At 48.1% G+C, this 23917-nt stretch overlaps 1 protein-coding gene across 1 annotated transcript in view; it reads right to left on the bottom strand.

The window, feature by feature from the left end:
* The window catches only part of TG (thyroglobulin), a 285189-nt gene that overhangs the window by 142278 nt on the left and 118994 nt on the right, over positions 1-23917 (bottom strand). The window contains 8 exon segments of the mRNA NM_001048104.1: positions 4577-4639; positions 11368-11511; positions 12215-12294; positions 14542-14653; positions 15973-16149; positions 17200-17337; positions 21414-21494; positions 23552-23617. Of these exon segments, the coding sequence (NP_001041569.1) occupies positions 4577-4639; positions 11368-11511; positions 12215-12294; positions 14542-14653; positions 15973-16149; positions 17200-17337; positions 21414-21494; positions 23552-23617 (861 nt within the window).

Below are 23917 nucleotides of genomic sequence, written 5' to 3'. Positions count from 1 at the left end.
CAAAGAGGCTTTGAATGCATGGCTTTATTCGTACCGACTCATCACAAGAAACAAGGCCAAGCATTAGATGTCCAGATAAGTCTAGGACTGGAAGTCTATCTCTGGCACTCTTTCCAAAAACTCCAACCAGATATTCTCATCTAACTCAGAGGGGGGCTAGATGCATGGGGATTCAAATCCCAGGTGTTCATTTAACCTCAAAGACCCTCCGTACCCTTATTTGAAAGTCAGACCTTGCTACCATCCAAAGGTCTTAAGAGCGCTAAAGGATTTGTAAAATGTTTGGTGTTTGATAAATATTTCCTTTTCTCCCCCAACAGAAAGTGCATAAAGATGAGCATTTGACACATACGTGGTGTGTACACACACGCGTGCACACACACACACTCCCACGCACACACAATCCATGTACATGACATATCGGTACCATGGAGGCAGAAATGTGCCCCCACACCTTCCACCGATTCCCAGCCAAGGAAGACGCCCAGACGCCTAATTCCAATTTGGGAACTCGAGGCACAGATGGAGCGCCAGCTCTGACATCCCTCCTGATTTTACATCACACTTGTCAAAATCACACTTGTTTAAAAATACCGTGACATGTCATTCTGCCTTGGAAAGTTCCACTCAGATCTGCGGTCCGCATGCATGAAGGGGGAAGCAAAATTCTACGTCCTTTCTCGAGATGGTAACTCAAGTCCCAGGAATACACACGATCACAAAAACAGAGCGGGAGCACTGGGGTCACCTGAAGGTAACCTTGCCCTGGTTGGTTCAGCTCTCACGGGACACTTTTCCACAGTCAGATGGTGAAACTCCCTCAACGGCTAGCGAGGATGCCACGAAGAACAACTGTTGGCTACTAATTTGGCAACACAAACCCAGAGTCTTAAAATATAAAATATAAAATGTTTTATATAAAAAATAAATTTATATCTTATATAAAATATTTTATATAAAATATAAAGTTGTTAAACCCGGTAATTCTGCTTTGGAGAATGTGACCCCCCACCCCCACCCCCACCCCCCAGTAACCTAGACTTTGGGAAGAGCTTTATGTACTCAGGGATTCATCATGGCATTTCCAGAAAGGTGAAGAGTCATAAACAATCAAGAGTCCGAAACGAGAGGAATGAGTTAGTGAAGGGCCTTGTGCCTACCTGATGGAATAGAACAGAAACCATCGCTGGTACAGACATGACCTGTCTGTACCTGCTTCTTCCTCACCAGATGGGGATTATCGTGACAGTAGGAATGTGGATGAAGGAAGGAAGGAAGGAAGGAAGGAAGGAAGGAAGGAAGGAAGGAAGGAAGGAAGATATGCATGCACCAATGCATGATTTAGAGAGATCTACAACAATTTGGAAATATACACATGATGCTCTATTAGGTAAACATAAAAGAGCAATGTTGTAGAGAGATTACAACTACTTCAGACCACAGAATAAGCCTAAGGAGATGAGAGGCAAATACAGCAATATTTAAGGTGACATGACTTCTAAGAAACCCTGTGATTGGGGATCCCTGGGTGGCTCAGTGGTTTGGTGCCTGCCTTTGGCCCAGGGCATGATCCTGGAGACCCGGGATTGAGTCCCACATCAGGCTCCCGGCATGGAGCCTGCTTCTCCCTCCTCCTGTGTCTCTGACTCTCTCTCTCTCTCTCTCATAAATAAATCTTAAAAAAAAAAGAAAGAAACCCTGTGATTTTCTTTTCTTCTATGTTTCTGCATTGCTTGAATTTTCTGCAACTAACAGATATTAAAAGAGGACCTGTCTCTTGAGGTTTGTGTGAAGATCGAATGCTTAGTGCAGAGCAGGGGACAAAATGGAGTTTTCTTGAAATGCTAAAAAGTTTTGAAAAAGAAGGTGTAGGAAACCACAAATGTTGGAGAGGATGCGAAGAAAGGGGAACCCTCTTGCACTGTTGGTGGGAATGTGACCTGGTGCAGCCACTCTGGAAAACTGTGTGGAGGTTCCTCAAAGAGTTAAAAATAGATCTGCCCTACGACCCAGCAATTGCACTGCTGGGGATTTACCCCAAAGGTACAAATGCAGTGAAACGCCGGGACACCTGCACCCCGATGTTTATAGCAGCAATGGCCACAATAGCCAAACTGTGGAAGGAGCCTCGGTGTCCATCAACAGATGAGGATAAAGAATATGTGGTTTATGTATACACTGGAATATTCCTCAGCCATTAGAAATGATGAATACCCACCATTTGCTTCGACGTGGAGGGACCTGGAGGGTATTATGCTGAGTGAAGTAAGTCAATCGGAGAAGGACAAACATTATATGGTCTCATTCATTTGGGGAATATAAAAAATGGTGAAAGAGAATAAAGGGGAAAGGAGAAAAAAATGAGTGGGAAATATCAGAAAGGGAGACAGAACATGAGAGACTCCTAACTCTGGGAAACGAACTAGGGGTGGTGGAAGGGGAGGTGGGTGGGGGGTGGGAGTGACTGGGTAATGGGCACTGAGGTGGGCACTTGATGGGATGAGCACTGGGTGTTATTCTGTATGTTGGCAAATTGAACACCAATAAAAATTAAATTTATTAAAAAAATAAAAGTCCCATTGAACAAAAAAAAAAAAAAAGAAAAAGAATGTTTTTTCCCATTTAGTTAGATACGGCACATTTCTCCTCTCTCCCTCCTACAAAATGAGGTAGAGGAACTTGAAACGACTAGACCCGCAGAGATAACAAGAGGAAACAAGAATGAGCGAAGAGCAGATAAGGGAATTCAACAAATTTTTCAGTGAGGGGAAGGAGAGGGAGGCGTGCTGAGGGACACGTCAGCGTGGAGGAGCTAATGATGCAGGTGCCTGCAGAGCAGAGTATGGACTTGACCTTTCTGCTCCACAGGCGCCCCGGGAAGCCCAAGAAGGATGAGGTCCTGTGGAAGGCTGGTGTGGGACATGGGGCGGAAACAGGAGGGTCAGCTGCCCACACACAGTGATGGGTAATGCTAACAGGAGGTGGTTCTTGTTTTGGGGGGCTCCCCAGGGAGCCATATATACGTGGATGGAACAAATAACACTCACTTTGGTTTTGACCCCAAGTCTAACATGACTACATGTTGCAGATGCAGGGGTAAAATTGGAGACTGGTGATTAAAAAAAAGCAAAAACAAAAACTCAAGTCCTCCCCCATCAAGGCAGGAAGACAGTTGCTTCCAAGACGGACAAATCAAAGAATGGCAGGATCTCTGTGTTATTTAGAAACAGAGAGGCCAGAGGGAGAAAAAAACAAAAACAAAAAACAGCTCTAAGAGTTAACAGTTCCAGAGGCTTCTGGAAATAGAAATGGTAGGCAGTAGAGGCAAGACCAGGGACCAGCTGGGTTTCTTTAAACCATAAATCTTTGGAGACAATTTGGTTATTTCAATTGCCTTTATAGGATCTTGATAAAAATTGACATCAACCTTGACCAAAGTCTGGCTGGGATACAGATTCCCTGCTTGGCCCTGGGTATGTTGACATTCCCTAAGCGCCCCGGTCCACCATGCATTTCTTGGCCAATGGTGACTCCTACCTGATGGTACTTCTAAAAGCTGACACCAGATCGTACACGTGTGGTGTTTGCACCCCAAGTCCTGGACAGAAGGTCTTCAGGTGCTGAGACACAGATGTAATTCCATATAGAATGTGCAGGGGAAAAAAATATATGTGTGTGCACATGATCCCCAAAGTTAGCTCTTTGAACTGGGTGGAAGAAACTCACAACCTGGGTTGAGGACATTTATACTTTTAGCCACAGCCTCGGCTAAATGGCTCCCTCCTACACAAGCTATATTCTGACTCTTTAGGCAGGACCATAATGACAGATGTCTGGAGCTCCTCAGACATCATGTCACAGGACAGGAATTAATGTCGCTTGGGCCCTGGGAGTCATTTCCTGACTTAGGGAAGGACGTGGAGAATAAGGACGTGAATCGAGGCCCACGCTCACCTGCCCTGCTCCCAGCTCACCGCCCTCTGGGATGGCTCCACTGCGCCCACTCCCCACGCTTCCTGCGGCCTGATGACCAGATGGGACATGCGGTGCTGGGGCTGCGTGCAACGTGCGGGAGGGGGCAGCAGCTTCAGTCTGGGCCATACTCCCAGGCTTGGTGCCCTGCCTTAGATGTCACCAGGCCACCCGGTGGGCTGAGGGCTGTGAGCCCCCACTCCTCTGCACTGATAGCTAGTCCTTCCCCTTTGGGGACATAAGTGCCACCATTCTTAACACTGCTCCAGAATGGTACAGGTCCAGTCATTCCTTGGCTGGGTAAAAACAATCCTTGAAATGAAAAGTGTGGGAACTGGACTAATCCCTCCTCTGCTTCCAACGGGTGGCACCATTTGGTCAAGGAAGGCATTTCTTCTCTGGGAGCTGGTTTCCTCAACTGTGAAATGGGCGTGGTGCTGGCATAGCCCTATCTACGCTCGCACACACTTGACAGGAGCTCAAATAAATGGCTGTGAGAGGGCCCCGCGAGCTATCCGCCACTGGGTGAAACTAAGGGAAGAGGAGAAGAAGAGAAGGTGAGATGGCTGTCTCATCAGGGAGGTGGAAAAGACAATGCACTTACCTTTCTCTGGAAGGGAAGGTGGAGTCACCACAGGGCAAAAACTGGGAGCATCATTCCGAGCAGCTGAAAAGAAGAAGAATCAGCCTTTTAGCTCCCCTATACCCTCAAAGGCATTAATAGAGGTTCATGGTGGTGATGGCGAAATCGGATCTAGAGGGCAGGCAGGCTGTGTTCAGCTCCTGGAGACACCCTGAATGGGTCAGGAGAGACTAGGTTGGGCCAAGGTGACAGTCCCATCTCAGCGGCTTAAAACCACCACTCAGATGGTCTGTGCCTCACACTCTGTGTCTGCTGAGGTGGCCTGGGGCTTGGCTCTGTCATCCCACCCGGACCCCAAGTGAAGGATGGGGTCCGGGTGGGATGCCCCTTGCTTCCATGACACTGCCGCAGGGAAAGAGAACACAGCAAACTTCCCTCTTGTTCTATGGCTTCTGCCTACAGGGGACACACCCCATTTGCACACGTGTCACTGACCAAAGCCAGCAGTGAGGTTGGGGGTGAGCAAGTGCAGTCCTGTCATGTCCCCGGGGAACAGGCTGGGGATAGCATACATGCTTACGGCCATCACTCTCTGACTCTGTTCACTTGGGCAAGGCACTTCATCCCTCTGAGCCTATTTCCACATGTGCACGATGAGGATAACACAATCTACCTTGAGAATGACCGTGAGGATGACAGGAGATAACATGGTGCCAGGCATGGGGCAAGAGCTCAGTAAGTGGCAGGTATTCATGGCACGTGGCATGGCGGGATGGACAGAGCATGGACTTTGAGCATAGACAGACCTGCACCTGGATCTCCATGTGCCATGTAGAAGCAGTGTGAAGGGACAAGTCACCTGACTTGTCTAGACCTGGTGTCAGCATTGATAAAAGAGGATGTTGTAAAAATTAAATGAGAAACCAGGCATACTGAGTTGGTGATCCATAGTGTTAACTATCCTCTTCTCCCCCTGAACAGACCTCTCTCCCTCAACAGACCTAAAGCCCCATCAGAGTTCTCTCCCAGTGGCCTAAACTAGGAATGCATGAGGAAACCCCTGCCTTGCTCAGCTGCAGGGGGCATGGTAGGCAGTCAAGGGCGGGGCTCTGGGGTCAGCTGCCCAGGGCAAGACTGGCTTGGATGCTTCCCTCTGCGTGACCTGGACAAGTTACCTCATCTCCCTGTTCTCGATGTCCTTGTTTGTAAAATAGGCGGCTACCACCATAGCTGTCTCAGGTCTGTAAGGTTTAGATGAGCTGGTACATGTAAAGCTTTGGACATACGGTAGGCACTCAACAAATGCAGGTCATTATTCACTCTTAACATTGTCCTTCTACGGTGACACACTTTGGCACTGTCTGTTGTCCTTGTCTGCCTCCATGAATAGCCTCAGATGAGAGTCATGCTCCTTCTTCTGATCCCTAAAGTGCCTCCCCTCCCCTGCCTTCTTCACTTTGGGTCAGCTCACCCAACCTCACTCCATTCTAGAACCTCCAGTTGTAGTATTTTGGGGGTTTTGTTGTTGTTATTGTTGTTGTTGTTTGCATGGCTCTACCTGCCTGGAAACACCAGCTCTCCCCTCAGTCATCATTCTAAGGCTCTGGTTCCCAGGCTTAGTAACACCACCAAGCCAGCCCCACTCCCACCATGTCTGATCTAGCAGGTCCTGGGTGGGGCCTGTAGTCTGGCATTTCTAACAGGTTCCCAGGCGATGCTGGTCCAAGGACACGGTCTGAGGACCACCGAGCTGTGGTTTTGGCCATCCTACGTTCTGCGAGCTGCTCAGGCTACACTCAGAGCTACTAACCACCGCCATGCACCACTACCCCCAGCGGGCCAGCCTGGTTTGTTTGTTGAAATATCTGTCTTTCCTGGAAGAGTGGTTCTCAGAGCAAAGCAAAGGTCCTGAGCGTGACTGCAGTCTACAAAGAACAATTAGACCATCTGTATCAAGGCCATTCAAATGTTCCCACCCTTGGCCTCAGTAACTCTGCTTCTGGAAATGTATCTTGAAATTTAGAATTCAAAAGAAGCACAGCTTGCAAAGGCAACATCTCTATCATCGTATTGTATTGCATTGCGTTGTGTGGTATTGTGAAGAATGTATATGGTACACACAGAGTATACAGTTAATTTTATTGTGCTAAGGGATCACTGGAAACCACATAGGGAGCCCTGCCACGCAGTTCATCTCAGCAGAGAACAGGTCACATAGCCCCACTGTTCTTGCTTTCTTTCTTTTTTTTTTTTTTTCTCTTTTTGTTCTTTCTTTACCTCTTCTCATCCCCCAAGGCAGTATTTCCTAATAGGATCTTAATAGGATTCCTAATAGGATTTTGCCTTTCGGGTAAAATAGAAAGCAGGTTGGTAACCTAAAACAGTCATGATGGGGACGTTTACAGCCTGGCAAGTGGCAACCACTACAAAGCAGGGCTCCTGCTCACATTGCCACCAGTGAAACAGAATAGGGCCGGCAACAGGCCCTACCTCATCGGGTTGCTTGGGGACTAAATAAGATGTTATAGCAAAAAAAAAAAAAAAAAAAAAAAAAAAAAAAAAAAAAATTGCCAGCCTGGTGTTTGGAGCCAGCTTGGGGCTGAGTACAAGGCAGGATTTGTCAACCAGAGGGGAGTGAGGACCAAGGGTGGACCGTTCACTAACCCTACCTACATGTGGCAGTTTCGATGTGGATTGCACGGAGGCATAATTAGAAGGGTTTTTCATTTCCTTCCCAGGTTACGTTCCCGTATCTAGAACTGCTACAAGGTCCACGTACATTTGCTTAGCAGAAGACAGGAACCATGTGGCTTCGATTGGGTTTTTTTTTTAGAAGCCACATTTGACTTTATAAACAAACCAAAGACCCTGCCCCACTTGCAGACCACGCACAGCTGTGGAGAGAATGGCTCTAGCTCTCTTCAAAGAGCATAGGGAGGGTACAGAGGCCCCAGAGGCCCCCACCCCTTCCAGAAAACCCTGGGCTCTGGGGCACTGTCTAACCACAGAGCAGCGCCCACTACTGTCACCCAGGAGGCTAAGAATGCTTGCTCTCGGGTCCCACTGCCGGGAAGGGGCTACAAACAGCCTCCTTTGCATACACCCTTGCTCAGCATGAGCCTGGGTAGGCTCTGAGCTGACACATGGAACTTTCTGTTCACTGTGGACAGGAAAATCGGAAAGAGCATTGCCACGGGCTCTCTGGGGTCCCCTGTTGGGGCTCCGGGATCCCAGGAGGCTAAGCTCTGGTCTCTGCTCTGCAAACAGCCTGGTCCCGAGCTCATGGTGTGATGCTGTGTGGCTCTCTGAAGCTCTCTGAAGCTGGGAGGGCAGGACGGTGGTGCACCCTTCCCACCAGGGCCTGCTGCTTGTCCCCACACAGTGGCCACTGCTCCCTTCAGCCCGCTGGCCTTCACCTACATGCAGACTTCCCTGGAGCCACTTGGGCACAATCCTTTTCACGCTCCAGAAGCCCCTGTGGATCCTATCACAGGATCATCAGCCACATCTCTCTGTAGCTCTCTGATTCCACGGGGAATAATTATCTCCTCACGAGGGGAGAGGAATAGAGAGCCAACTCCCAGGGGGGTGGGAAATTAATACAGGAGACAAAGTGCTCTAGAGTTGCTTGTGACAAATAGTAATTGCTCAAGAAATGTTCCATTTCTCTCATATCTGCCTCCCCGGCCCAGCTAAAGCCTCTGCAGACAGGGCCATCCACTTCCCAAGCTCCCATGGTGTTTGACATGTAGTAGGAACTCAGTGAGTATCACTTCCTTTCTCCTTTCTCAGGGGTAGTTCTTCGGAAATGGGACAGGTGTTATGCTTCTTGTCTCTGGCTCTCAGCCTGGAGCCCAATCAGAGGCCCGTGGTAAAGACTAAGTATAGATGTCAGCCCCCTAAATGGCCACGCCATGCATCTGAAGCTAGGGCAAGGTCTATTACGGAAATTCTTTGCAAGAATTTTTGCAGACAAATGCACGCTTCATGCACCAGAACTTATGGAGGTGGGAAGATCGGGGTCCTATGCTCCCTTCCAGGCTCGGGCAGGCAAATGACAGGTCTGAGAGCTCAGACCTCGTTCTTTCTGATTGACTGAGTCATTATGTTATGTGGCTGGGTGACTCAGACACAATTCCTGTGTCACCGTGGGCAAGTGGTTTGACCTCCCTGGAGTTCCCTTTCCTCATCTGACAGTGGTTGTGAGGATTAGATGAGATGATGCTTACAATGCTTTCTCCAGCCAGCCCCACAGGAAGAGCTGAATTAGCAACACCGGAGGCCCTGGGCATGGCCGATGCTCAGTCAGTGTCCGCTGAAAGAGAGCACTGCTGGGAATTCTTAATTCCCTGGCCTCTGGTTTCTGGACAGAACTCTGAGTCCCCAGCCTGACCCCACAAAACATATGTTTGGAAAAAGCTAGTGGTCTGTGCTGTCAGATGAAAAGACACAGAACAGATGGAATCGAGTGGGGAAAATGAGCACCTTGGGTTCTCTGCCTTTCCAACTCCTGCCATGATGCTGTAATGCTCTGGTCTGATTCCCATGATATTTCTGAACAAATGACTTATTTCTTAAGCTTCTTTTTACCCGACTCTCCCCTGAGCAAGATGAGGATGGAAACTGATATTTTTCAGTCTTTGGTGGGGTGAGGAGATGGGAAGACGGACAGGAGGAGAGATGGGCAGGGAGGTTCTGAAGGGGAAGACTTCTGTTTCGAAGCCCCCTCAAAACCCAGAGCTGGCCTTGGGTCTCCCGCAGGGGCCACTGTCCTCAGCGGGCACTCGCTTCTCTCCCATCCCTGCGAGTTAGTGAAAAGCCTATATGGAACATTCTTCTCTATATAGAAACCCAGTGAGGCTCTTTCATCCTACAACCCTGATGTTTTCCCTAAAATAAATCAAGATGTGAAAATAAAATGAAAAGCGTAACCCTGACCCTGAGTGAATTCAGATCAAGGATCAGTCGCAGGATGCTCAAGGTAGACATCAGCAGGAAAGATTCCATTCAGTCTGCTAATAATTAACTCCAAATAAATCTGCCCCAAAGCCAAGGAATGCCTTGGAGATTAGTAGGCACATGTACAAGATCCAAGGGCCAGATTCTGCCAAGGGGTCCCAGCCCCGGCCCCTCAAGCTGGAGATGGCTCTGGAACCAGAAGCCAAACCACTGACTGGTTTGGTCTGTTAGTTTATTAGTTTTATTTTATTTTTTTTCAATGTATTAGTTAATTGCTTATTAGTTAATTGAAGAGGGGAAAACCAGTCAAAGAAAGCGTCTGGACATCTTCCCATCCAATCACTCCCGGGATACAGAAGACCCTCCAGGCAGCATGGAAAATGGAGGAGGGTGAAGTTTAGAGTCATGAGCTCTGGGCTTGCAACTTGACTCCAGCTGTGTGGCTTGACTTGAGTAGCTTCAACTTTCTATGCCTTCATCTCAAGATGGAGGAAATAATGCCAATTCCAACGGGCACCAGGAGTATTGAATTATACGCCCATGTAGAAGCCCCAGCATGAGCAGGGATACAGCACACGTGTGGACACTCTGCAGCCCCATGAGCAACACCAAGTTTCCTCTCCTTCCCTCCTTAAGGCAGCGTGTTGTGTTGGGTGATGTGAAGAATGCAGAGATCAAAGTTATGGATCTCTAAGATTCCTCCAAACCACACATTCCATGACTCTCATTTCCAGGTGCCCCAGCAGGGCCAGTATCTGTCCAATAATCAACTCTGAAAACTAAACAGGAAGCCACTAGTAGGAGAGATTGGAGATAACGAACCTTGGCGCAGTCTCTCCATTGAACACCTACTCAGAGGGGGTTTTCAATCTTTTTGTATCTGGGACATGTCTATGAATTTGCTTCTGGGACACAGGGTGAGGATGTCCAGTTTCCATGCAGCTGCCTCCTGTTCCCCAGGTGAATCCACACTCATGTACACCCGGAAGGTAGGAACCAAGAAGGCCAGAGTAAGTCTCACTCATTGTTTTACCCATGGGGATACTGAGGAAAGGGAAGACTTTTCCAAAGATAAACCTTCAGTAGATGGCAGAGTTGGGAAGACACTAATATCTTTTCATTTGAGTACAAGGGCTTCTCCATCACACCATGCATGTAGACCATTCATTCATTCATTCATTCACCAGTTTCAGACTGAGCTCCTAAAATGTGCTGGGATGTAATCAGCATATACATGTGAAGTGCCACCCTGGTGCAACAACTGCCTCAACTCTGAAATCCCAACTCCATGTATGTTGTCAAATATACACCAGTGTCCTCTTTTCTCACCCCAAGATGGCCATGAGTCTCCTTTGTCCTGATTAAGTGACAAGTTTCAAAAAAACAAGGGAACTTGGCAGAGGGCACATCTGTTGGTTTCCCCTGCCCAGCAACAGCACCTTAACTATACTTTGGGAACCCTCCTCTCCCCCAACACATCCAGTCTTTCTGGGACCATCACTCAAGCCTCCCTACCCTCCCTCTGGCAGTGGGAGGACTCATAGCCCAAGCTGAGCCAAACTCTCTCCCTTGAATTTAAACCTTTACTATAGCCACCAAAACCCAATGATGGAGAAGTGTCCATCCATTCCTGCTGAATACATCCAAGAGACCTAGCAAGTCATCTTTCTTTTGAGTCTATTAGCAGACTTTTAAAAAATTTATTTCCTGCTTAAGTAGAACAGACTCAGTTTCTGTCCCTTGTACCCAATGAATCCCAGCTAATCTACTTCCCAGCCCAAGGATGTCATCCTAATGGTTGGGAAATGGTCAACTAAGGACACCCACACAGCTGTTTGGGACAGGTCACTCACCAGGCTTCTGGTACCATCCGAAGGGATAGGTTCGGACCTCAGTGTCAGGGGAGCCACAGTCCAGAATGCGCCAGGCTCCCATGTTTTCTTCAGAGCATGTCTGAAGTCCCAAGCTGTTCAGAGTTAGGCATGTCACCTCTCCTCCTGGAGCAAACAGTAACCAGGACCAGGAAAATGATCAAGACAGTCTACTGTATGTGAATGAGAAAAATTCGGCAAACTTATTCTCCAGTAGATATTTGGGGTACTCTACTTCATTCCAGGTGTGATCCTAGTCACTGATGGAAAAACCGGGTACTGCAATGAGCTCCTGGTCTAAGAGGACAGGGATGGAGACAGCTAATCCTTATGGGGCACCCGTCACATGCCCAGGTGTGTGCTTGGGCTCTGTCTGCATCCTATCACTTGATTCTCATGAAATGACAGGAGAGGGGTAGCATTTGTATTCCTATTTGCAGATAAGGGATGCCAAGGCTCTATGATGCAGTGGCTTTTTTAGGATCACACCCCTAGGAAGCGACTGAATCAACTTTTCAATTCAGGTCATATGGATAGATCCAAAGCTCATCCCACCAAACTGCCTGAGCTGGGTCTGGAGAGATAATACAAGAGTATGGAGGGAGGTGATTCTAGCCTGGCAGTAGTGCTGTGTAAAGGTGCCCATGCAGTGAGCCAGAAGCCATGTCCAGGTATCCCAATTATGAACCACCTCCCCTGTCCCCGCCCCTACTTCCCATCTGGGAACAAAGATGACACCTCCCCACCCAGCATGAGACCAGAGGTGTGAGCATGCTCTCCAGGCTGCCAGGAGCTGTGTGCAGGCAGCCAGAGTTATTATCACGACTACCTGTTAACTGGGAAACATTGAGAAAACCAAAGCCAGTGCAGCATGGGTCCGCATCACACAGCCATTCACATTCGAAGAAGCTGGAGTAGGAAGAGAGAGGGAAGAGGGTTTGTGTGGGTGGCCCAGGACCTACCACATTACAGTCATTCCTACATCTAGGGGCTCTCTTCTTCATGACTTCTAAAAGTAGGGATGCTTTGGCTAATACACATAAGTGAACTCCTAGCTTTGAGGTTCCTTCTGAAAACAGAATTCTACTCTTTTCTCCTTCATTCGTTGGCTCATTCATTCATCAAGCATTTATTCTGTGTCTGTTATGTACCCGTCTCTAAGCCATGCTCACCCAGTGTCCTGAATAAGCCAATCCGTTCGGATTGGGAGAGAGTCCAGCTTAGGGCTATGGGACTAGGAAGCGATGGTAGGAAAGGTGAAAAGGCATCTTCAGAAATGGGGGATTCTATGGGCTTATGGATTTACTGACCCAACTAGGTGTCCTATTGGAAATGACCTGCATTTGTCTCCCAACACAGCTTCCCTCCATGTCTGCTCTGCAATGTAGGATGATCACACTCCAAGAACAGGCTCCTATTTGCTAGGTCAGCACATCCAGGTCCCATCCCAGGACCTACTTTTCTTAATAATTCAGTGGCTGCTAGACCCCACCTTCAGCTTCTAGGACCTGTCCTAGAGAAACAGTGGCTCCAAGCCAATGCTACTTTTTTTTTTTTTTAAGATTTTACTTATTTATTCATGAGAGACACAGAGGGAGGCAGAGACACAGACAGAGGGAGAAGCAGGCTCTCTCTAGGGAGCCTGATGTGGGACTCAATCCCAGGACTCTAGGATCATGACCTGAGCCAAAGACAGATGCTTAACCACTGAGCCACCTACGTGCCCCCAACCCAGTGCTCCTGGGCTCAGTTCTAGTATTTCTCACCCTAATCACGTGTCCCAGTTGTGATCATCCATTCTTGACTCCTGAGAGGTGGCTTGACTCCTCAGCTCCTTTTCAAGGTAGGGACCCTGCCTTCTTCTTGCCATTCTCCTGCTCTGTCTTAAGAGCCCCCAAACCCAAGTCACATCCTTGTGGATAAAGCCTCCAGGTCATGGGGAGTTTTTCCAATGCTGACTGCATCTCTGCCCTGATGCCTGTGGACCGTTTGTCCCACAGCTCCCTCTCCCAGAGTCCTGCCCCACCCAACTTGCCCACCCATCACTTTGTGCTTCTTCCATGGAAGCCCAATGCTGAGCTCCAGCCTGAATGAGGTGCTTTTCCATCGAACCACCCTTCTCTGAGTCCCCAGCACCAGGATCAAACTGATCCCTGGTTCTAACCATCCTTCTCTAACCCTGTCCCATCATCACAGGAGACACCCTACCAGATCTCAAGACAGTCTGCCCTGTAGCATCCTTTTAATTCCATTTTCCAAAAGCTGATCTTCAACACCAGCAACATGACATAGTTTCAAAAATCAACAACACTTCATAGACCAACAGATCATAGATCAATGATTCTCCAATTCTAAAGTAGAAAAGAATCACTGGGAGGAGAATCTTACTTGAAATTCAGTCTTGAGACCCACCCCAGGAAATGCTGACTCAGTAGGTCCAGGAAAGGACCCAGGAATGTGGTTTGTAAAAAGTCCTCTTGGGGGATGCCTGGGTGGTTCAGTGGTTGAGCATCTGCCTTCGGCTCAAGTCCTGATCCCAGGGTCCTGGGATGGAGTCCCGTATTAGGCTCCCAGGAGGGAGCCTGCTTCTCCCTCTGCCTATGTCTCTGCCTCTCTCTCTGTATCTCTCACGAATAAATAAATAAAATTTATTTTTTTAAAAAAAGTCCTCTTGGTGATCCTGATGCATGAGATCCATAAACTAAGCTGATGGAAATGTCACCCTCAATTAAAACAACTAAATAATAGCTAACTAAATATATCACAACATACTTTTAAAAATAAGAAGTATAACATATTCAAAGTCCTTATCATCTTGTGATCCTGTTAAAAGTTCCACTGCTTCTCCAGATTCTGCATACAGCACAGTGAGACTTTGCTCATCCGGTTCACTACAATACTTGGTAATTTTTGTTAATTGACAAGACTTGGGTCAGTGTTTCCCTTTTGTGTCAGCTGACTGGGCGTTCAGGGCTCGATTTTGTGTTGAACTTGGCCACAGTTTTTAGGTATGGTCACCTCCTCATTACCTTTTCACTCTTCACTTTGAGTTTTACAGGTTTTTCTGTGTGTGCTTTCAACTGATATTAAGTCACTGTCTTTATGAACATAGAAAACTCTTAATAATAAATACTTGAAGTGACAGATGTAGCTTACCCATTGGAAATGGATTTTTCCGACATGGGCATTTTGTTTCTAATGGAAATCCCCATCAATTTTTGGAATGGCAGGCGAGTATAAAAGTTCTTCACTTTATCTCTCAGTATAACTACACAGGGGGAGAAAGAAATTACATTATTTAGGAACAGATCTGTTGCATCCATGAAAATATGAGGGTGAGGGTATAGACACCAGGTCAAGAGCTTCCAATTAAAGATGGCGTATTCAACTCCCATGCTTATGCTCTGCTTTCATCCAGATCTCACAAAAATAACAGTAAGGAGATTATTGTAAAGGCTCACACCCACAGGCATAAAGAGAATAGAAGAGGGGATGGAGCAACAAAGTTGTGAAAGCCAGAAAGAACACAGAGGAATACAAAGTTCACTTTGTAGACCTAAGAAAACCCAGTCAGTGACTTTTCTGTGGGAAGAACAAGAAGAAATCCTATACACCTTCTGGAATTCCAAAAAGTTTAAGTGTTGGTATCACTGGGATGAAGGTGGGCTAAACCAGGATAGGCTGGAAATCTCTTTAAGAAGCAGTTAGGTCTCCAGATGGCTTCCTCTCTTTTGCACAGTAGACGAGTGTCCTCTCCCCACCATAGAAGAAGGTGGAAGGTTTATCCTCTGGAGAGGTCCAAAAAGAGAGTCTCTCTTGGGTGCATCAGGTGGAGTTCATGGTGGGAGTTTCACACTGAAACTAGGGGATTCCTTCAAGTTCATCCACATGGTGAAGGTTGAGACTCCCATCTTCCAACTTTATTTGGTATCCAAATGAATATCAGCCAGGCTCATAGCCCCAGGCCAGATATTACAAGATTCCTACATAGGGAAGGACCTAAAGATAATAACCAGAGGGATTTCCCAAAGGGTAGCCCAACTAGATTATCCTACAGGGAAACTTAAAAGTCAGTAAGCTCTCACCACATACTCTAAGCCTCCCAATCAGCTTCTGGGTCCCTCTCTTACATTTGAGTGTGAAACCAAGGGTTGCCAGATCTCTGAGAAAGACCTCCAGCACTGATAGAACAGTAAATGAAGCATGATAACATCTTGGAAGAAATGGAGACTGCATGGCGGAGGGGGGGGTGGGACTCCAAAAAAAGAAATGTCATTAATGTCCTCAGGGGAAAAAGCAACTTCTATCTTGTTAAAGCCACCGTTGGCATTTTCTGTGATATACAGCCAAATGGAATTTTAACTGATATGTGCATTAATGGTGGCTTTTTCTAAGGAGTGGGATTGCAGGACAGGATTGGTCTCTATAGTCAACATCCTGCATTTCTAAATTACTTCACATTACTGCAAGGAGCATGAGTAACTTCAATTTTAAAAGGGAGAATAAGTTAATTTGGATACTTCTAAAACCACAGAGCTAGTAGACCACTGGAAATGCAGTTTGTGCAGATGCCCACCAAGCACTCACCTTTCTTCCGGAACAGGGTCTCTGGCCTGTGGGGCAGGATCAGTCTGCACCCCTTGGGACTGGACTCCATTACACTGTCACACACCCGGGCTTCTGGGTAGAGGGCGCAGGTGAAATACAAGGGTGCACTGTCTGTTATCTCCACCAGCTGACAGAAAGAGGGCTCCTGGACACAGCCTGCAGGCAAAGAAGCAATGGGTTTTAGCCCTTGGGAGGTCTGCAGGAAAGGAACCTCTACAGGTCCCTCTACACTTGGTAGGGATTCCTCCAGGGAGGACAGAGGCCCAGGACAGTTGAGACTACCCAGTCTGGAAGGCCCAAGAAAAAACAATGAGGTTCTGCTAGCTGGGGAGGGGACTGCCCACCAAACAAGGAGTCCATGTGGCTCTGAATAAAAGCAGTCTAAGAAGGTGAAGAGTGCGGTGTAAACTCATAAATACAGGAGACGATAGGGCAGTATTCCATTGGATCTACGCAGACCATCTCAGAGGCAGTTGGGATCAGAGCCCACAGGACTATAAAAACTTTGAACTCTGTGAATGATCTCCCCTGCTCTCACTCCCATGTCAGAGTTTTCCACTGGAATATGGTAGCTCCCTCACAGGGAGGGGTCATAATTAATTCATCTTCTTCTGTTTTCTCATCCCCAAGGTCAAACCCAAGGCTTAGAACATAACGCATGATAGACATAGCACATGCCTGTTGGGTAAAAGGATGGATGGATGGATGGATGATGGGTAGATGGATGGATGGATGGATGATTGGTGGGTGGATGGATGGATGGATGGATGATGGGTGGATGGATGGATGGGTGGATGATGGAGGGATGGATGGATGAATGGATGGATGGATGGATGGATGGATGGGTGGATGGATAAATGGATGGATGAATGAGTGGATAGATGGGTGGATAGATGAAATAAGGATGATGGATGAATAGAGGGATGGATGGATGGATGATGGGTGAGTGGATGATGAGTGGGTGGATGCATAGATAGATGGATGATAGGTTCTGGGAGTAGAGTAGAGATTATCTATACCATGAGCTTCTTGAAGATATGGGTTATATCCTGTCTTTCTTCTATATCATTGATTGTACTAACACTGAAGTGACCCCTGAGTTATGCCATCGAGTTTCATCATATCTATTTCTTGAGAGTTAAACCAGGTTTGTGTTGCCTGACCAGTGGATCTAGAAGAGGAAGGATGAGGTCTAAGGATACTTACGAGACAGGCACCACAGGTTTGCCTGCTGAGGTGAAAACAGGTGTTTGAAAAGCCAGTGCTGCTGGCTGGGCAGGGATTGGCTTCCATTGACAATGACCTGGTCAAGGTCCACAGGGGAGAAAAGCTCTGTTGTCAAATCTAAAAAAGAAGGAGAGAATCAATATCCTTCGCTTTAACTCTACAACAGGCCTCTCTCTGTCCCCACCCCTCTGTTTATGTGTGTCTCTCACTGTCTTTCTCTCTCACACACAAACACCACACACACACACACATACATGGTTTTTTTTAGGCTATGTGAAGCCAGAGGAGGTCTGGAGGCCATGGGCCTGGGAGTCTAGCCAGGCAGAAAGGATTCAGAAGTTTTCAGAAAGTCCTAAAAATTATAGAGTTGCAAAATCTTAGAATCTTAGTTTGGAAGAAACACTGGGAGCCATCTGGTTCAACTTTTCACCCAAGGCAGGAGTTTCCCCATAGTATTTCTGGTCGATGCCCCTGTACCCCTGCGTGATCTGTCTGGGTTGACCAGAGCACCCCACTCCACCATTCAGAAGTTGTGAAGTCAAATCTGTCACTTTGAACCACAGATGCTCCTATCTTTTGAAGCCACACAGAAATCCCGTCTCTTTCCCAAATGGCAGCCTTCATCTGTGAAGACAGCTTTCAGCTCTGCTCTGCCCCATCTGAAATCTCCAGCTTGACTGGTCTTTCTTTATATCTTCACATGCCATGACTGCTGGCTTAAGGCTCTTTCTGGTGCCCTGCTGCCCACAGGATGGAAGTCCAAGCTTTCTTCTTGGTCCAGGCTCTACCTATATTTTAAGCTTTATCTCCAGTCCTCAACTCACACTCCAGAAGCATTGCCATACTGCTTGCTGCCCCAGGACTGTTGTCCATGCTCTCCCCTCTTCCTCACCTATCTACTATCTAGTCCTCCTGAGCTTCAAGGCCAATGCTGTTCCCTCCTGCTCTGATGTTCTGTTGCTCTATAAAAAGGTTCTCCAGGGAGGAGGACCCCAATGTTCCAGGCCTGGGGGTGAGGAGCCTATTTATGCCCTTCATGAGAGCTCTGACTTTGCAGAGATGCTTACACTGGGAGCATGAAGCAATTCATGGAGTTGAGCTGGAGCCCGTTTACACTGTGTCTTAGCTCAGGGCTCTGGCATAAGGTGCATGACATGCCATATGGACTCCCATTTGCCTTGGGCTTGAGCATCCTCCCGGGAGCCCACTCTCCATGCTCCATGGAGCAGGTTCCTGAAGACTGACCTTTTTCACCAACAAAATCCACCACAAGAGATAAAGGCTTTACTAACATCTGCCAAGGCCAAAAGGCTAGCCTTGCCAGAGACCCCAAAGACCATGTTGCTGTCTTTCCTGGGGCAGAAAACAGACAATCCCTTACCATGCTCTGAACTGGGGAGGCCATTCTCAGGGACATCGTGGAGCTCAGGCCAGGTAAACAGGGCATGGTGGTGGCTCTGGGCCCAGCCACAGAGGAGCAGATCAAAGGGGTCTTTCCTGCAGGGATGTTATCTCCCTAAGCCCAGGAATTTAATCAGCTCAGAAAGGGAAAACTGAGCCAAGCTGGGTCTATTCACCCTGATTCTTTCCAAGGTCTTGGGCAGGGGGAAGGGGAGGTTCAGCTCCCCTGGTGGGGGTGGGGTGGGGGAGTGAGGGGACTCCACTTCTTGTGGGAGTCCTGTGATGGTTTTGTAGGTGTGGCCTGACACAGGGGATAATGATGGATTTTATAGACTATCTAGGATTGCTCCACCATCATTCACCTGTACCTTGCCACGAGGTAAGGTACAGGGGGTGGGCAACCCAAACAATAGTGCCCCAAGAATGCCATTGCCAGCAGGAGTGCCAGCAGAAGCCAGGCTCCTGATGGCAAGGGCAATTCAACTCAGCTCAGAGGACGGTCGCCAGGTGGGAATCTGAAGCCAGTACGCCCAGAGCTTTTCCTCTGTTTTCCTCTAAAGAAACTTGAAATCTCATTTTATATAAAACCTCCCAATTTAAAAATGTTGGGTCAGTTAAAAAAAAAAAAAAGAAGAAGAAGTCTGCTCTGCACATGAAACAAAATCCATCAGCCGGGGGCCACCAGGACTCAGCTCTGCAGCCCACACTGTGCCAAGGATTGGCTGTGTTCTAGAGGAACCTAGGCTTCAGAGGCACAGCGGCCCACAGCTTGAATCTGGAGCTGCTTAATTGGTCCTGAACAGCTCAATCAGGGGATACTGAGGCACATGAGGCCTCACATGTCTTACTGATAAAGTGGGAGCCATAACACCAGTCAGCAGAGTTGCCCTAACCTCTGGGACAAGATGCGTAGAAAACACCAAATGCAGAACCACCAGAAGGCTCAAGTAGGGAGCTCGCTCTCTTCTGGTCCCCTCCCTGGTGAGTGCTGAACTCACCCTTGTTCTAGCAGGAAAACCATAGCTGGCAGCAGATGAACTTGAACACCAGCCATGTGTTCAGGAGGTTCCCAAGGCAGAATGAATTTGCCAATTTGCTTGGGCATCAACCGGAAAGGTGAGGGCCTGGGTCATTGTGTAGAAGAAACCCAGCCATGTGCTTGTTTATGCGAGGCGCCCACTCACCCTCTCCCACACCCTGCTGGCAAAATTAAAGCTTCCACGGGAAGACCTCTGAAGGTGCTATGAGCATTGGACAGGAATATGTACCCTGACCCTAGTTTCCATGCCAGACCAGGACCTGCTGTCTGACAGGCAATACAGGAAAAAAGAGGACTGGGGACAGAACTTTACAGAAATCTGGTTGATGGGTATTAAGGAGGGCACTGGAGGTAATGAGCGCTGGCCACTGCGCAGCTGATGAATCACTGTGTTCTATCTCCAATACTAATAATACAGTATATATTAATTAAATCTAATTGAAATATATTTAAAAAAAATAAGGCTTGCTATGAGCCAGGATGGGTGCTAGGATCATCATCATCACCGATACCACTGCCACCACCATGTAAGAACAGCCACCAGCTGTTGAGCACCTGCTCTGTGCCACTGCGATTTTCAGCATTACCTACTCTCTCAATTCCCACAACTGCCCTGGCTCCTGGGAACTTCTCTCTCTCTCTCTCTCTCTCATTTACTGAGGGAGAAACTGAGGCACAAGGAAGGTGACTCAGGATTGCACAGGCAGACAGAGGCAGAGCTGAGTTTTGAAGCCTGCTCTCCTGGCCTCAGAACCCATACTCTAAACCAGGGCACAACCCTCAGGTCCTGCAACTCTACGAATGCAGGATGAACTCATAACTGTCAAACTACTATGGATGAGCCCCACATGGGGTGGTTTTTGTACCTTATCTCATTGGATCTGGAAAAAAGCCCTGGGAAGGAGAAGAAGCTATGGTTTGGGTGGCATCTGTTAAGTACTGGGCAATGTGCCAGGTGTTTTACCTGGTGTATCAACTATAACCGGATTAGTGAAGAGCAAGCTACATTCTACACATGATAAATCAAGGCTCTTAGCAGGTGAGCAAAGTACCCATGGCTGTGCAGGTAGCGTAAGTAGCCCAAAAAAGTGGCTCAACCCCTAATCTATCTGCTTTGCAATGTGGTGTTTCTCCCATGATGCCATGCTGCCTCCTCTGTGCTGGTAGACCGACCTACTTCCCCTCTCCCTTTCCCTGTCTACCCTTCCTTTCCCTTCTCTTCTCCACTTCCTCATCCTCCTTCCTCTTCCTCTCCCTCTCTCCTCCCTGCTCCCACCCTGAGTTTTCACTCCACCTGAGAAATAACAATTGCAGATGCTAAGGATAGAGTGTCTCTGCACATACTTTCTGCCCCTGTTAATGTATGGCTTTAGATCTTCCACTGCATTAAATGACTCTTTCTCAAGAAATCTGTCTCCCCACACAATTCCAGAATCTGTACATTCTGTTTGCACTCACTGCCCGGAGTTGGATGAAGCTTGGTCTTTAAGAGTCTTTCGTTGCTATGGTTGTTTGCTTTTCCAGGGGCAGTGATGATTCTGCAATGATTTCACTTTCCTTTCAGTGCCCAATGCCCCCCTGAGGAGCTGCCTGTATTTGTGAAATGAATAACTGGTTGAAGAGCTAGAGAATAGTCCCTAGCTACGGAGTGCAGTGATGCTAACAGGCTCATTCACTGATCAAAAGCCTGGTGTCACCATCTTGTCTCCACAGCCAGACACCCAGGCATATAAAAGGGTTTGGGGACTGGTACCTGTTTCTGTTGGAGATGCTGGCCTTGGTTCCATGTCTCTCCTACATCCCATAGACTCAGACCGAGATCCCATGTCAGACTCTGAGAGGGCAAAAAAAAAAAAGGATTGTTAATCTTACATTGGGATGGAAAAAAGGAGATATTCTTCTTGTCAACAAAATGACAATGTGGGAAATCCTCACGGTCCACCGCCAGGTGTCCGAGACAGGGTCTGGGCCGAATCCAGTGGCAGAGGCCTGTACTCTTTGGCCTTTTGTGGAACATCAGCCAACCTCTCAATACCAGAATCATTATTGTCCTTGATACTGAAATGATTCATTGCAAAGGTGATGAAATGTACCCATAAATATTGGTTTTTAGAACACCCTGTGAAAAAGGAGTAAGATTCTCATTTTACTCCAGAGAAAACAGAAATGCATAGAGATGAAATAGTCTATCCCAGAATATGCAGGAGGAAAGTTGATGAACTAGAATTTGAAAAAAAAAAATTTAAAAATCTCCATGCTGGGAATTTGTCTCCATGAGAGCAGAGTGAGCCTATGGGGAGAAGCGGGTATCAGACAAGCCTTTGGGGGCTTCTGCTCCATGCGGCACATGTCTGTGGAAGAAGCTCTTCCTTAATTCTTCACCAGCCAGCAGCTTATTTATCAGAAATTTTGGGGGTGCCTGGGGCTCAATCAGTTAAGCATCTGCCTTTGGCTCAGGTCATGATCCCAGGGTCCTGGGATTGAGTCTCGCATCAGCCTCTCTGCTCATCGGGAAGTCTACTTCTCCCTCTCCCTCTGCCCCTCCTCCACTCATGCACTCTCTCTCTCTCTCTCTCTCTCTCTCATAAATAAACTCTTTATTTTAAAAAAGAAATTTTTGATAACTAGGAAGCACTAAACTTGGAGCCAGAGTCTGGGCCCTCTGGTCCCCCACAGGGACCTCTGGGGGCATTTCACCAAACCTCTCCACACCTTATCTTGTCTGCAAAATGACTAAAATGTATCCCCTCAATACCATCCCTCAGTATAGCCTCCTTATAGGGACAGCTAAATGCAAAAAAGAGGTGTATCATCTAGTGAAATCATTAGAATGAGCAAATGGTGGGCACTCTCTGTTTCTTTCTCTCCTGTCCCTCCTGTCCCTCCATCCAGCCTCTCCAGCCCCAGTTTGAGTCAGCCACCCCATGCACCCGGCACAGCTCCCAGCACTGCATATGTGACCCCTGGGCCCACGCCCATGCAGCTCTGGGAGGCAAGCACTCATTCCTGTGCTGCCCATGAGGAGACGGGGCTTGGAGGGTGTGAATGGTGTGCGCAAGGCCATGAGGAGGTGACTCAACCAGAAATCATACACAGTGACTCTGCCCCACACTCTATGCTCCTTCCCATGAGGTCACAAAAACAGGTCACCAGGGTCACCAATCATGTCTCTACAGGGACCCGATATGAGTGAGGGAGGCATCCCGGGAAGAGGAGGGACGTGATGTGGGGCGGGATCTGTCCTCCTCCTCCCACTGGCCCCATGGCCTGTATGGATCTGCTGCTCAGGCTGCCTCCTGAGGCTGGAGCCTCCTACAGGTGAAGGCCATGCCTCACTCGACTCTTTTATCCCATGTCATTCAGACTCATCCCAAATAATTTGCCCTGCCCCAGCTCTGAGTAGGCACTTGGTCAATGCTCAGGAGATTCGGAGGAGGACAAAAGCAGCAGGGAGATCCAAGTGTGGGTTTATCTGCAGCCCCAGCGTGCTCCATGCACCTGCAATAGCACTACCTCCAAGCCGGGCTCATGTGTCCCTTGGCCATGAGACCAGCCCCCTGTGGCTGAGAGCCCTGAAGAAATGCCTCCCTGGTCTGCAGCAGCCTGGGAGCGCCCACCCCAGAGCAAGGGCAGCGAACTTGATCTCACAGGAAGCCCTGCTCCCTTTCCCCATCCTTCCTGGGACTTCGACACTTGTCATGTTTCTTCTGGGGCTTGGTGTCTTATCTGATGAGGGTCAGGCCCATCTATGCCACACAGAGCACTCACTTGGAAAGCAAATCTCTACGATTGTTTCTTTCTGGGAAGCAAAGTGCCCTGTGAACGGGAGGTGGGGCCCAACCGTCTGGTGTAATCAGCATCCTCGCTCCCCCCCTCCGCCCCACATCTCACCTTTCCAGAGATAAACCCGCTGGAAGCTGGTAACGGTGCCCGAAGTTCCTTCCAGGGCTACCGGAACTGCAAGGAGAGATAATTATTTTTACGAGCTTGAATGGGCTTGTTCTCAAAGGGACCTGCTTTGGCCACACTGACCCACCTCTCCCACAGGGGCCGCTCCTGGCCTGAGAACCCCATTTCCTATCAAGGTGCACCCCCACACAGAGAGCGTCGTGGAGCTGTCCTCCGGATCCCCGGTACAAAACCAGAGCTGGTCAGACCCCAGGTGTCTTGTGCAGGGCAACAAAGAGATTTTCTTATGACACAGAACCAGTGAAGGTAATGGGGATTGGCTGAAAGAGAACCAAGCCCATAGAGACT

The sequence above is a fragment of the Canis lupus genome, chromosome 13 (assembly GCF_011100685.1).
Source record: "Canis lupus familiaris isolate Mischka breed German Shepherd chromosome 13, alternate assembly UU_Cfam_GSD_1.0, whole genome shotgun sequence".
Classification (NCBI taxonomy): domain Eukaryota; kingdom Metazoa; phylum Chordata; class Mammalia; order Carnivora; family Canidae; genus Canis; species Canis lupus.
Note: the sequence above shows the minus strand (reverse complement) of the source record. Positions and strands in the feature narration are given on the sequence as shown.